Source organism: Empidonax traillii, unplaced genomic scaffold, assembly GCF_003031625.1.
Source record: "Empidonax traillii isolate 1590-97213 ecotype Southwest subspecies unplaced genomic scaffold, ASM303162v1 scaffold4:size3804566, whole genome shotgun sequence".
Classification (NCBI taxonomy): domain Eukaryota; kingdom Metazoa; phylum Chordata; class Aves; order Passeriformes; family Tyrannidae; genus Empidonax; species Empidonax traillii.
In genome coordinates, this window is record NW_020955197.1 from 294,891 (window position 1) to 310,434 (window position 15,544).

The 15,544-nt window shown below is 36.3% G+C and overlaps 1 protein-coding gene across 2 annotated transcripts in view; it reads left to right on the plus strand.

Annotated features, from left to right (window-relative positions):
* The window catches only part of RASA1 (RAS p21 protein activator 1), a 51,756-nt gene that overhangs the window by 14,191 nt on the left and 22,021 nt on the right, over positions 1-15,544 (plus strand). For both annotated transcript variants that reach the window (XR_003574389.1, XM_027911566.1), the window contains exons 2-8: positions 1,867-2,016; positions 3,786-3,921; positions 4,669-4,739; positions 7,671-7,788; positions 8,508-8,539; positions 10,756-10,808; positions 11,494-11,644. Coding sequence is in view for 1 of the 2 variants with exons in the window: in XM_027911566.1 (XP_027767367.1) it covers positions 1,867-2,016; positions 3,786-3,921; positions 4,669-4,739; positions 7,671-7,788; positions 8,508-8,539; positions 10,756-10,808; positions 11,494-11,644 (711 nt within the window). In the remaining variant the exon portion in view is untranslated. The remainder of the gene's footprint in view (positions 1-1,866; positions 2,017-3,785; positions 3,922-4,668; positions 4,740-7,670; positions 7,789-8,507; positions 8,540-10,755; positions 10,809-11,493; positions 11,645-15,544) is intronic.

Here is a 15,544-nt window from a genome sequence, read left to right on the forward strand (position 1 = left end):
TTTTTTTTTTTTTTTTTTTTTTTTTTTTTTTTTTTTTTTTTTTTTTTTTTAGTTTGGCATTGTAATGCATATGTCTCTCAATAGAATTATTTTTCTCTAGTGGATGATAAATAGGAACAAATAAAAACTCAGTAAAACTATTGTTAGTTTAAAATAAACTTTATGGAAAGTTGGTTTCCTTACATTTCTTGATCAGGAAGGTTTCTTGGATCTCCAGGCAGTTTCATACTTCATGAAAGTCAGTCTATCCAGGAAAGCAGAGCCCAGTGGTGACGTGCTGGGAACAAACTCAAGTTTCAACTCTGCTGTGCACACTGACAAGCAGAGTATTTCATCCTAAGTACTTCAAACTTGACAGTCTTGATTTTGTTTCATTTCCTAAAGGACTGTTCTGTGAGGGGGAGGTGTGATCCACTTTTTTGTGGACCACTTTGAATGACAGATTTCTGTTCACAAGGCTGCTTAGCCCTGGAATGGGATGACACAGGATCTCCATAACGTAACTCGACCTGCAGCAGTCTCAAGTGCTGTGTGCTGTACAGACACAACAGTCCTCTTTCTGGTTGAACTTGTTTTGATCTGGATGAGGAAGAGAGGCAAAGGAGACCTGTATTAGCAAGCACATGGCTTTGCCAGGGTAAACAGTATCTGTGCTGGTGTTGCTTCTGCTGGTGAAACAATGTTTACTGGTTTAGTCTATCTGATTTTTCTTTTGATGAAAGCCCTCAAAGCTTTTGCTTCCATTTTGTAGAAAAAACCCCGTGTCTGGTCAGATTTTATCAACAGCCTAGCTATTAATTTGTTGTGGAACTGCAATCTGTGAAATATTCAGTGTTCTTGCATATATTAGTTCAGAAGTTCATTTACGTATCTCTTCCAGATTGCATTTTTGTGACTCTTGCAAGACATACGTGAAGCGTTAGAACTAAAAGGTGCATGATCTGAAATAGTGAAGTATTTAAATTGTCTAAAACAGTGGCTGTTTGGAAGATGATGTTTTATTGAATGTAAAAATTAAAGTTTGAATTAAGCATACTTCGTGGAGCTAATGAATTTTTGCAGGATATAACTCTGGAACTTGCTGTGGCTTTGCAGAGGTGGTGAGAGCAGTGGTTGGCTCTGTTTGAAAAATGCTCTTCTCTGCTGCTTTTTTTTTTTTAAAAAAAGGGAATAATACTTGATCATTTTGGGTAGAATGAGTGTTCTGACAAGGGCTTGTAAATAAACTGAGGTAAGATGATTGAATGCTTGAATGATAACAGTAGATAGAAGTATTCCCTTGTCATACTTTGCAGTCTGCGATTTGCCATGCATCAGGACTTGTTTTTAATTGATGGTGTACACATTGTGATTAGGAAAGATGGCTTTAGGGTGGATGGTGGTCTGGTGACTGCTGTCCCATTCACTACAGGCTTTGCTGCAGCAGTATCTCTGTCAGCTGATAAGTAGGCTGATACCATGCACTTCTCAGTTTGTGCTTTTGAAATATCCAGTGTGAACTAAAGCCTGTATAGGCTTAAAATGCAGGAGTCTTCCCAGTCAGATCACTCACCCCTGTTCCTGTTTAAAATAAGCAAATTAGGGAGGAGAAAAAAACTGGCGATACATGTAAAGCCTTCACCGCTTAGGGTGGTTCCTTGGGAAAAGCAGGTTATCTGAAAAACTTTGCTATGTTAAAAGTATTGTTTATTAGAAATAAGTAAACTGGAGGTTACTTATTACATTGTAGCAATGTAATAACTTTGAAACAAAGCTTTGGAGTTATATCACTTTTGACTGAAATCTTTTGTTAGTTTCATAGGTCTATTCTCTGAGAATAAACAAAACCTTCAAGTTCTAAGGACACCCATTGTTACTTTTTTTCAGGTGGTATCATGGGAAACTTGACCGAACAATTGCAGAAGAACGTCTTCGACAAGCGGGAAAACCTGGAAGTTACCTTATTCGAGAGAGTGATCGGAGACCAGGTTCATTTGTGCTTTCATTCCTTAGTAAAACAAATGTCAATCATTTTAGGTGAGAATTAAATGTTTCATTTTGAATACCGTGATACATTTATTTTTTGTTTCAGAACTCAGTAGAGTGTGAGCGGAAAACAATCATTGTATTCGAATTCAGTATTTTTTACTCTTCGTGCTTATGTGGTACAGCTTTTTACTTGTGTTTAATTGTTTTAAAATATGCTTAAAAAATTATTTATAAGATAAAGAACAGAAGTGTCAGGAAACTGACAATATCTGGATAGAGAAGCTAGTCTAAAATGGTTTTGAATAGACTTTAAGCAACATACAGGCTTCATTAGCCAGTCGAGATTTTTTGAGTCTGTTCCGTTGTAGTCATTGTGGCTCCCATGGCATAGTTAAAGCGCTAGCACATCTGTTTGCTTCCTTAATTTGGAGGGGAAAAAACAGAAAAAAAAAGAACCCAGAAAAAAAACAAAGGAAGAAGAAGAAACAAAGAGGTGTTTAATAATAAAAATGTTAGCTGGAAATGATTTTCAGCATGTGTAAGAATTAGTTGTTCTTAATACACGTAGCTCTTTATCCAGAGCTGTATCTCAGATTGTTTTACCGTTGTCAAACAAGTGTGCATTGGTAAGTTCAGTTATTCTTTGGTGTAAATGAGGTGCTTTCTTACATCTTGAAGTTTAGTCAGCAAGTGGAGTGCTGCAGTGTAATGTTCCTCTTTACAAAATAGAAAGGCAAACATTTCTTCAGCAGTCATATATGCAGCATGTTTTTCATGAGTCAGAGTAATACTCTGAGAGAATATAATTATTTTTAATCTTTTCATTCAGAGTTTTCAGTGATTACAGAAGTCTTTCTGTATTTGCTAAGTCAGTATTCTGAAGAAAGGTTTCATTTAAGCTTGATGAACTAATAATCCAAAACACTAAATTTCATTTAGAACCTAATCCCTATTGAATAATTTGCCAAGGAATCTTGGAGAAAATATGCCAAAACATCTAGCCTATGTCCTTAAGAGTTGCATTGTTCTCTGACTCTCCTTGCAGTGCTATATGCTTATAAACCTCAGATTTAATCTCTGAAGATTCATCTTTGTGTACATTTTATGTCACTGTTTGGGAGAAATAATTAAAGTATACATTAAAGAATTTCTGCTCTAAGAAAATACACCCACCTTAAATAATAAAATAAACAGTTCTGTAGGAAGTTAAATTACTGAAATGGTTGTTTAAGCTTTTTTCCATTGGTTATCAAATTTTTAAATTGAGTATAAGGACATACTTTGATTATTCTGAATAATTTCTCAACGATTAATATAAATGCTAAGCTAACTGTAACAAGTGACAATTTTTGAAGGTGTTAGTTTTCTGCATTATATAATCAATGTAGTAATTTTTTAAAATACTTTGCTATGTCATTAAATTTGTCTGTGATCATAAAAGGTTTATGTCCTGCATGATAAAAATAATAATACTGTCGTGTCTATTAGTGCATTGCTTCATTTTTCCAGGACACTCAACACATTTTTCTCCTTTTAGTTTCAGTTAGTTCTGACAAATGTACTGTCTTTTTCTCTAAATCAGCACTTTCTTTAGATAAAAGACTGGGGTATCATGGAATATATATATGTAATTTTTGATTAAATGTTCATCAGCTAAAATTTAATTAAATGTTTTTAGAGATCCTGTAGTACTACATTTTGCTAAATATAGGCACTATCTTAAGAATCAAACATGATCCTAATCTCCTTTTCTTTAAAAAAAAAGGTTGCAAAAAATTTTCTATTGTCAAACTTCTTTTTTTTTTTTTTATTAACAGGATTATTGCCATGTGTGGGGATTATTACATTGGTGGACGTCGTTTTGCTTCACTCTCAGACCTGATTGGTTATTACAGTCATGTGTCCTGTTTACTGAAAGGGGAAAAGCTGCTATTTCCAGTAGCACCTCCAGAGGCAAGTAGTAACATTTTATAGCAAAATTCTGAACTGTAACTTAACCTAAATGTTCTTAACTTCAATCACCATTCATAGTTCTCTTTGGGAAAACCACTTTAGAAAGTTTCCTATAGGCACGTGTGGAACTATAAGGAATATAAAAATGCATTTTTACTGATAGAAAGTAATGATTTAAAAAACCTCACTATTTACTGAAAATACATAATGAGGAAACTAGAGGTGTTGCAGTTATCTCCAGATGTAGTAACAGCATTTTAAGTAGACAAACAAGAAAACGTGCAGGTCTTGGCTCATAAAGAGCACCATTGTAATGTAACCTTCACTGCTCTGTGGTATTTTGTGTATCAAATGATGGTTTCAAAATATGCAGTCTGGAGATAACAGAAGTTTCTTTCACATGCCCATCCTTTGAACAATATAAGTAATTATAATGAAACTAAACATTGCATGATATCCCCTGCAACAAAACCCAAAACCTAAATAAAGATGTTTCTGAATGTTAAACTTCTGGACATTTCTTCCATTCTAAGTGAAAAAAAAGTTTAAAATGAGAACTATCTTAGCTAAGTGTATGAATTATGCATTTCCATCTCTCAATGGTTTTGAACTTTGAAAATTTGAAACTGGCAGGGGAGATATAAGTGATGTAACCAGTCCTTTGCCTCAGAATAGCATAATGCTGAGGAGAAGGATTCTACACTGTAGAGAAAATTATTATCTTTGCTCTCTCCTCTTAAATTGTAGCCTGTGGAGGACAGAAGGAGAGTTCGAGCAATTCTACCTTACACCAAAGTGCCAGAAACTGATGAAATAAGGTATGTTTGAATAATAGTAGTAGCTGCAAAATTCTCATGAGTACTTATGAATACTGAAGATTTAATTAGATGTTCATATGCAAATACTGCCTAGCTGCATCTTTAAACAACGCAGTTAGATTAAAGGAGGATGCCTCTCTGTTCTTTCTTTGGAAATAACAATAATACTTTTTATTCTCAGTATATTTGTTTGTATTAGTTGTAAGGGAAAGTACATGAAATTTATAGAGATAAAATTGATAATGTTATAGTTTTGGAAAGCCCTATATTTTTACCAAAAAATTAAGTTTGTGTGAAAGAATTCTGTGCGGAAATGCCTCACATGAGTGTGTGAAAGAAGTGAGCTAGGCTTTTTTCCTGAACTGCCACAGAACTGTTAGTAGATAAATAGTTCCAGGCAAACAATTCAAACCATTAGAAAGTGAACCTTGACCTCTGATAAATTTAAGAAAAGAAAAAAAGAGGGGCCTTTCAATGGAAGAACATTTTCTGGCTACTTGGAATTGATACTACTTTCTTTAAATGGATTTTTTTTTCTGATAGAAAAGTAGGAGTATTTAAAAGAGATTTGTAGTGATTTCTAATCTCCTTAAGGAGATAGCCCTGGTTTCTTAAGTTGATGTAATACACCAGAATTGGGAATTGGCTTGGCTTTGGGACTATAAGCCTAAAATCTAGTGAAAGGTATGAGAGCTTTATATCCTCTTTGGGAAGGAAATGTATTCCAAGGGTCCCAGTCCAGTCCTGTGTGACCCTTTAAAGGATGATGTGAGGATATTTGGTTTTGCAATTATACTTTTTAAGAAGGTGGTAAGGCAGGAAGGACCTCTCCAATGGCGTATTGCAAATAAGCCTTCCTACTGTGTGTGAGAATAAGAGAGATTGAGTCCATTAAGTGCCATGTTGTACCTACCAACTTAAAAGGAAAAAACATGTTATTACTTTGCTATTATGACAAAAATTATAGAAAATTAAACTTTTTCTTCCTCTATTAGGATAGAGCTGAAATGCAAAGTATCTGTTTGGGTTTTGAGTTTACATAGCTAGAATAGTTCCATTCATGGCACAGCTGGGACCAAAGTTGTCATTTTGTTCTCGTTTGAATTAATATGCTCCTGAAGACATTATGCATTTCAAAGATACTTGACTTAAAATTTTAGTATCATAGTAATATTTAGCAAGTTTGAAGTATTACTGCGTTAGTTTCAGCCTCTGTTCTATGTTGTAACAGTACAGCTGATAGAAGGTGTTCTTGTTGTCTGTCTCCTGTTGAGGTTCAATAGCAGCTGAATGTATTCTTGGTTTTCAGTAGTGGTTTGTTGCTTTTTGTTCTTTAATTCTTGCTATGCGTTATTGGTGAAGTTAATGCCTTTTCTGTTAGTCTGCTACAAATGAGAGAAATGCCACAGACATTTGCTATTTAATTTTAGACTGAAATAGTAACTAATGAGCTTTGATCCTTTATTCCTTTTCCTGTACCCTGATGCATCATGAAACTTGATTGAAAAATCTGTGCCGCATTGAAAGGTTTTCATATGACCTGAGTTTGGGATAACATTTAAGGAGTAACCTACACTAACATTCCAGAAATGAAACACCTGTAGACTAGGTACTGGGTCCTACAGTTTGGCTACAATGACCCCATGCAGTGCTATTGGCTGGGGGAAGAGTGGCTGGAAAGTGGCCCAGCAGAGAAGGATGTGGGGGTGCTTGTCAGCAGCTGTCTGAATATGAGCCAGGATTGTGCCCACCTGGCCAAGGACACAGAGGCATCCTGGCCCATATCAGCAGCAGTGTGGCCAAAAGAACCAGGAATGTGATTGTCTCCCTATACTCAGCACTGGTGAGGTCACACCTAGAGTACTGTGTCCAGTTCTGGAACTCTCCACTCAGGGAAGATGTTGAGGTGCTGGAGCTGGTCCAGAGCAGGGTAGAGGAGCTGGTGAAGGGTCTGGAGCACAAGTTCCATGAGGTGCGGCTGAGGCACCTGGAGGTGTTTAACTTGGAGAAAAGGAAGCTCAGGGGTGACCTCATCAATCTCTACAACTCCCTGAAAGGAGGTTGTTGCCAGGTGGGAGTCAGGCTGTTCTCCCAGGCAGCTAGTGACAAGATGAGAGGACCTAGTCTTAAACCTTACCAGGGGAGCTTTAGGTTGAACATCAGCAGGAATTTCTTCACAGAAAAGGCGATTAGACATTGGAGTGGATTGCCCAAGGAGATAGTGGAGTCACCATCCCTGGAGGTGTTTGAGGAAAGACTGGATATGGCATTTAGTGCCTTAGTCTAGTTGACAAGGTGGTGTTCAGTCGTAGGTTGGACTTGATGATCTCAGGTTTTTTCCAGTCTAGTTGATTATGTGATTCTGTATGTTAATGTTCCTATGCATTTCATGAAGCAAATTTTATGGCTTCTCTGGTAACTGTTCTGCTCTCTCTTTGTATCACTTGTCTACATATGTAAGAACAGAAAGAATAGATATTCCACAGCTTCTATTATGCAAGATTATTTTTCATTGAAAAAAATATTTTCTTATAGGCTACTGAGGGTTATCTTACTTGTGTTTAGTATTTGATCTCTCTTGATAAAAGAATATTACTGTCTTTTATTATTGTTGTGGTGTTATTTTCATTCTGTACTCCTTAGCACACTTTTAAGTTGATAGCACTGAAGTATATAATAGATGACAAATATAAATCAAAAATACAAAACTTATATATAGCAGCCTCTTAACTGTGAGGAAAAATATGCATGATATGCTTGGGGTTTCAATTCACGTGTTTTTCACAAATAGGTCTTCCCAAATATTTTATGGAAATTATACTCAAGAATTCACTGTGTTTATTAAAGAAATTATATTCAAGAATTCACTGTTTATTAAACTTTATATTACAATTGTATCTCTGACTTAAATCTTGCTGTAACCCTCTTCAGTTTCCTTAAAGGAGACATGTTTATTGTCCATAATGAATTGGAAGATGGCTGGATGTGGGTTACAAACCTACGGACAGATGAACAAGGTCTTATTGTAGAAGACCTGGTAGAAGAAGTGGTAAGTAAGTTTTGTATTCAAATTTCTTAAATGAATGAGATGTTTTATGTAAAATAATATTTGAATGAACAAAAACTAGTGACATTTACTTGCTTGTTTTCTAATTATGTACTTTCCTAAACCAAGTAATTTTATCTAGTAGTTCTAAAATACTGCAACAAACCTTTAACCCTAATTCAGTATCAAAACTGCCTATTCATGTGTTGTCCAAATATAAGTAGAAATGAATGGTACTGTAAATTTGCTAAGCTTGACTGTCCTAGTGAAAAATCTGCTATTCATTTTAGTTGCATTTTTTTCTTACCATTGCCATGAAATGTCCACAAACTCTACAAAATGTAGTTTTGCATTGTGGTAGGTGTTTGTCTTCATACAAGGTGAAATTTGGGTTAAAAACTTATTGATGACTTGATCTGTAGATTGATAGGTCAATGGCTAATTTAAGCTTAGGAAAGTTGAGATTTTAAAAGGTTACCACCTCTAAAAAAGGACTTGAAACATGACAAACAATCCTCAGAAAGACATATTTTGGCTGAATTTCCACCTAAAGAATGAGGAGGAAAACTTTCCATAGAACTTTGTTAAGCCCTTTAGTTCAAAAATGCCTCAGACTTCTGAGTGTTTTGTTTTTCTTCTACAGAAGGTCTTAACTTACAACATTTATTTTCTTAATTGAGCTGTACTGTTGTCATGCACTTAATATGTTAATTTTTTCATAGGGAAGAGAAGAAGATCCTCATGAAGGCAAAATGTAAGGATTTTTGTTTTGTTATTAAAAACAATCATAACTGTTTGTAAACTTCAAATATGAGATTTCCAAGCTTTTTTTGTTTTTTTACCAAACAGAATAATTTTTTCATCTCAGGACTTTTTAATGTACTACCTGCTGAAGATGCACAGATAATTAACGTGAAAGGGTCTTGTGATAGGTGTGCGTACTTCTAATGGATATTGCAGTGTTGAATTCTTGGATGAGTCCATGTATGATCACTTTTAGCCAAAATATGCACAATGGAGTATTTCTTGAATGGAGTTGCTGTAGAGATAGCAACTCTTTAGGTACTGGAGAGAGAGTGAAGTACTATTAGACAAGTGTTTGTTAGCCTTGTGGGTGGTAGTGTTGATCTGCTGGAGGATGGAAGAGCTCTGCAGAGAGATCTGGACAGTCTGGATTAATGGGTCAAGGCCAGGGGTAGGAGATTCCACAAGGTCAGGTTCCTGCCCTTGGGTCGCAACAACCCCAGACAGCAATACAGGCTGGGGGAAGGGTGTCTGGAAAGCTGCCCAGGGAAAAAGGACGCATGTGTGCTGGTTTACAGTGGCTGAACATGAGCCAGCATGTGCCCAGGTGGCCAAGAAGGCCAATGGCATCGTGGCTTGGATCAGCAGTAGTGCGGCCAACAGGACCAAGGCAATGAGGTCTCTCTGTACTGGGCGCTAGTGAGGTGACACTTCAAATCCTACGCTCAGTTTTTGGCTGCTCATGGCAAGAAAGACACTGAGGTGCTAGAGCAAGTCCAGACAAGGGCGACAGAGCAGAACAAGGGTCTGGAGCACAAGTCTGATAAGGAGTGGCTGAGGGAACTGGGGGGGCTCAGCCTGGAGAAAAGGAGGCTCAGGGGGCAGCTTAGCACTCTACAACTACCTGAAAGGAGATTGTAGCTATGTGGGGATCTGCCTCTTCTCCTGAAAAGTGACAGGACAGAAGAAACAGCCTCAAGTTACACCAGGAGAAGATTAGATTTGATATCAGGGAAAATTACTTCACTGAAAAGGTTGTCAAACCTGGACATACACTGCCCAGGGCAGTGGTGGAATCACCATCCCTGAAGGCATTTAAAATGCGTGTAGATGTGGAGCTTGGACATATGGTTTAGTGATGGACTTCACAGTGCTAGGTTAATGGTTGGACTTGATGAACTTAAAGGTCTCTTCCAACCCAAAGGATTCTAAAGTCCTACAAAGTGAAAATGAGTTGCAAATAAAAAATTTCTAGTGGCTAGATTATTTAATCTGATGTCCTTATTTATCAATTTGCCCTTGCTTTTTTACTGTTGCCCACTTTTCCATCTCCAAGAGGCTGGTGGCTGAAGTAGGCATTTTGCTGGTGTGTTTGTTGTGTTCTGCTAGTCAGTTTGGCAGTATGGAGCCATTCAAAAGTGGAATTTATTTATTTTTTTGCAAAATAGGTGGTAGCAGATGTTTGGAGCTTTGATACTGTCTTTCAGCATGTTTTTGGCTTTCAGAGGAATCCAGAGGAGATTGCCTTGAGCTTACCCTCTAAAGATAGTATAGAAAGTAAGTTAGAAAGTGGGTTCTTTTCTGATACATAAAGAAACCATATTTTTAGTTTTCATTTGAATACAGAATATTAAGCTACAGCATATCAGATGTTGTAGCAACTGAACAGTGCTAAGTATCAGACTGAGATTAGGCGGAGGCTGCTGAACTTCTGTAGAATACTGCTCTGACACAGGACTCTGAGAAGGTACAAGGTGTGTGATCAAAGCAGTTTGTATTCATTAATCTAATAAAGCTAGGTTTTATTTCCACAGGTCTGGCAAATTTGAATTTGAGGTTTTCTGTACAGGTTTTTAACTTCCTTGTTTGAGCTTTGGCTTTCATGCTTCAAGTAAATTGCTGTATGATACTGACTTCAAATAATGCCTATCAAACGATCTACTCTTTAGACATTTGATTTTAATCTGTAAACAGAGTTGGATTTAGACATCAGCGCCAAGTGTTGGATATTTTTATTGAAATTATTTATATACCTGTTAATGTTACTTTTTTCATGCTACTGGTGGATCAGAATCATTAAGTAGCGTAATCATTGTCTCATGTATATATATTAGGTCTGTTTTAAATAAAGATTAATTCATAGGTACTAGAGCCTTGAATGTCACCACAGCCAAAACAGAGAGCTGGTAGTCTTGCTTTCTAATTTTTCTCTTCCTCTTTGTTAAGATGGTTCCACGGGAAGATCTCCAAACAAGAAGCTTACAATTTGCTGATGACAGGTACATGTATTTCTGATTGAAATAGTGATAGTGAAATGGCACAAAGGGATCCTTTTAATATTAGAGCGTGGCAAAACTTGCTCTTATGACAGAACATATGTAAGTGTCTTCGAGTCCCAAAGCCCTGTGGTAGAATACTACATTAGAGAAAAACTTGTTGTGGCTATTAGTACTGTTAATGTAATAATTTTTGACTTAAATAATTTTTAAAATAATGCATGTGTAATCAATTATTTCACTTATTGATGTCTTCTTCAAAATGCTGTGGAGACTATGCTTCTATGTACCTAAAGGAAAATATATTATAAATGTTCTTTGCACTTTCTTAAAGCAAATATTTCTTTAAATGAAAACATCAGTGTTTCTGAGCCATATTGTTTAATAGCTTGCTTTAAATATTGGAACAGAAATTCTTATTTTTTGAAAACGTTATTAAACTTTTTCTAAATTCTTTTTTAAAGAAGTGGAAAAGATGTTGTGAGCTACAGCTTAAGCTAGTTTTCATTAATTTTGGTGGCTTAGTCCTAGTTGGGGATTTTACTTTATTGGGGATTTTACCTTATTTTACCTTACTGGAATTTACCTTATAGGCTTTGGATTTCTTCAAAAAATTGCAGTTCTTCCTAATTTATGTGGAAATGGATTTAGCACTAAGAAAATTAACACTGTTACTATATCTTTTCAGTTGGTCAGGTGTGCAGTTTTCTTGTGAGGCCTTCAGATAATACCCCTGGGGATTATTCACTTTATTTTCGGACCAGTGAAAATATTCAGCGTTTTAAAATATGTCCAACATCAAACAATCAGTTTATGATGGGAGGCAGATACTATAATAGGTAAGTTTTGATGGCAAAAGGAATTGTGTGTATTATACTTGTATAACTTGATCCTGTTGATACGTACTGCTGTGGTTTTAAGAGTGTAGTTTTCTTTGTAGTAACTATTTTCCCTAACTTCCTTAGTAGTTACTTGTAGCTGAGCAAGTTCTTAAAGCTTGAAAAGCCCAAGTGTAGCTTTTTTCTCTTGAAGTATTAGTCCATCTGCAGACCAACCAGTTCATTCACACTGTAAATTGTGGATTGTAAGGGTCACGTGGATCCATAAACTGTGGATCCGTAATTAGGAGAATGTTCTATTGGAAGTAGCTTGGAAGCTACTCAGTGTGTTCTTGGCTATTTGAAAAGGGATAATAGAAATGTTAATTTTATCTGAGACAATCAGTAGAGTTTTCAAATTATAGAAATGGGTATTTACAAGAAAGGGGAAAAACATCTTAATTGTTAGAAAAAGTTATTAAATTGCATTTAAATATGTGTGTTATACCTGGAACAGAAATACAGAGCAGTTCAGAGAGCAAATTTGAGATGGATTTGTTTTGCCATTGGTGCAAAAAATATAGTAATTTGTACAAAAAGAGAAATAATGAGATATGTTTCCCCTTTTGTGGGAGAAGCTATCAGTACACCTTCATTCTTGGTGGTCTTGGTTTTAGAGTTGCTGTAGATGGAAGATTTCTTGGTAGTGAAAACTTGCCTTCCTCTTTTAAAGGAGGTCGTTGCCTGCCTCAAAAAAATCCGAATTTTTCCAGTCTTGGTCACTTAGAGCCAGGGCGTTCTTCATTCCAGTAGAGAATTTCTCTCACTTCCAGCTTGGCTTCTGAGTGGGTAGACATCCAGCAGCTGGTGTGTCTGAGAAAATGTCGAAATCTCCTCACTAAGAAGTTCAGTGGACTTTGTCATATGACTTCACATGGACGATGGTTTGAGGCTAAACAATTGGACCCTTATGAACCTATGCCTGTGCCACACCCAGGCTGCTTGAATACCTTCTTCATTAATCAGTCTGGCCTCCAGACATCCTCATTGAAAGCCAGGCTAGCTGCAGTGTCAGCCTTTCCTAAAGGTAAATGCTCTTTTGCACATTCTCTAGTTACTTACCAGTTAGTAAATTTACTGGAAATTCAAACGTGTGATGAAGAATGCAGTGCAAGATAAGGCCCCAAAATGAAGATGCTAACTTACCCAAATTCTGTAATGTAAGATCTACTGCAGATGGAATGAATTAAGGAGCAAGAAAAAGTGAATAACTTTGTGGGCTTTTGAATTCTTGTACTAGTTCAATTATGTGGACACTGTAAGCAAGAAGTAACACGGGAAGACTAATGTGGTTTTGTTGTGTGGACTAATCAGAAGAGTCTGAAAAACAACAAATAGGCATTGAATCCAGAACAGAAATATGCAAAGCATGAAATTACGTGCAAGGTAATGAGACTGCAAGCATTTCTTGGTGCAGTGAGTTCACTGCGATTCTGTAAAGATGTAATGTTTTTCTTCAAGGTGAAAATTTTAACTCTGAGAAGTGCTGCTTCTTGGTTACCCACCTCATTTTGACAGTTTCCATTAACTATAGGCTTTTTTATATTAAGCTGTTTCATAAGTGCTCTCAAAGTATCTCCTTTGAAATCTGATTAGATCTTTACAGAATCATCCTTGGCAGTATTTTTTGTATTCTCTTACAGTTTGGTGTTTGTAATTGGGACAAAAGATAAAATGAAAACAACCTGGTTTTCGTTTGCAGAATATTGATTACAGTTATAGTATCAATAAATGGTAGACTAAGATTTTCCATATAAAAGTAAAAAGTTGAAGTATAGTAAGGAAACACAAACCAAAAGAAGTTTTTTTATTTATTGAATATTTTGTATATCAAGATGTTCGACTGGAATCACAATATCCTATACAAGCAACGGTATGTCTGCTTGTATTCCAGAAGAATTTATCTCGGCTTGTCATGGGGAAAGAGATCCTGGGTCCATCTCAGGAATCTCATATTCTGTGCTGTGTAGGCCGACTTCAGTTTTTCCACTAACGTGCTCCTTTTGTGTGTGTTCCCACCCTTCTTTATGTAAATTGCATTATAGAAGATATGCATTTATTAATGTTTCAGTAATTTTTCTGATTTTAGAACATGTGGTGGGAAGAGCATACCAGGCCCTTTCTCTGTGCTTGTGTCCAAACCGTCACAAATTGGTAGATTGATTGTATTGTGATGAGCTGAATGATATGGGATTAATGTTATTTGTCTTTGTAATTTGTGTATAGAATTGGTATCAATACTGCTTTCTATATTCTTTGTTATTTGAAATGTCTGCTTTTGCAATAACTTTCAAATCATACTTAAAAACAATACTGTTCATGATGGTGAGATACTTTTCTACTCATGCAAGTAGCTGAGACCTGAGGAATGTAACAAACCCTATGCTGAGCATTTTAAAGTTACTAAAGTAACTGTAATGTAGTGTTGCGATCCATTTCTATTTATGTCTTATAAAACCAAGTCTAGCAGTTTTGTTGGGTCTTGTTTGTTTGTTTGTTTTGTTTTTTAATCCATGGTTATTTATGCCTTCCTTTATGTGGTTTGTGCAAGTAGGATTTCTGTTCCTGGCAAATGCTGAAGAAGGCTGTGATTCATTTTCCCCTAGATAAGTTTTGTGGTCAGTATGATTTTATGCTTGATGTTTCACATGTTAGATAGCTCTGATCCCTTGCAGATTCACATTCTGTAGTGTACATGTCTGGAGATATCTGGTATCTTTGTGCTTGAGTGTGCAGGCATTTGAGCTGTTGCAGTGGTAAGGCAGGTGACCATCTGAGTTGAGTGGGAGCAGAGGCTGCAGATCCTTCATCAAGGTGTGGAGCCTTAGTCTGTAGGGTACTCTTAATTAGAAAAGGAGTTTTTAAAAACAACTGAGTTTGTCCTCCAGCCCATATTAAAAAGTTGGAAGAAATTAGGCACCTGTTCCTTACACTGGCATTTTTAATCAAGGAAGGAGAGGGTGCATTGATGCTCAAGGCAGTCCTGATTAAATGAGAGAGAAAAGTTATGCAGTGCTGTTTTATTGGTTACAGGTCGTTGGCAGTAGCTATGCAACTTGTTTAAAAAAAATTACCAAGTCATTATTTTATGTCGTGTGACACAGTTTAAATTCTTATGCAGAAAACAGCATATGCATCTCGGATATAATTGAAATTAATTATTTGATTTCACTGAAACTGAAACAGAAATTCATGTCATTCTATATACCTGAAAACTCAAAGTACTTGTGGGAAGATTGTTATATCAAGCTTGCACTAGTTCATAGCTTCAGAATTAGAGGGAGAGAAAAGTGAACTAAGATGCCTTGATATAGTTTTATTTAGAAGTTTTTTACGTTATTTTTACAGTATCAGCTATTGTTCCTGTGTTGAGCACGTGCCTTGTTCGTTATCTTTGCACACACAGCTGAGTATGCATGAATTGAGAAGACACAGTGTATTTTTGTTATCTACTTAATTACTTAGTTCTTTTCTTTTTAGATTGATATTTTGCATAGAAATGTTCCATTTCTGTTGATGTCTATGTTGCTCTTCTTTATTACAGTGTAAATTTCAGTAACTACAAAAATAAGAGCAACTCAAATGCCTCGAATTTTAGCTTGTATCTGTCATGACCTCTCTCCCAAGCCTTCCAAGTGCAATTGTAATATGAATCTGGTGATCAGAATGAATGCTTCCCTGTGGAGGAGTGCTACTGACTGAGTATTTAATTTAACAGGATAGCTCAGTGATTTCCAAGTATAATCTGTATAAGCTCTGCCAAAAATCTTTTCTGTTTTCTATACCTGTCCTCCTAGAAGGGAGGTTGCACTTCACTTGGAGTATCTCCCATTCTCCTTCCCTAGTTACTCTAGGACCTGG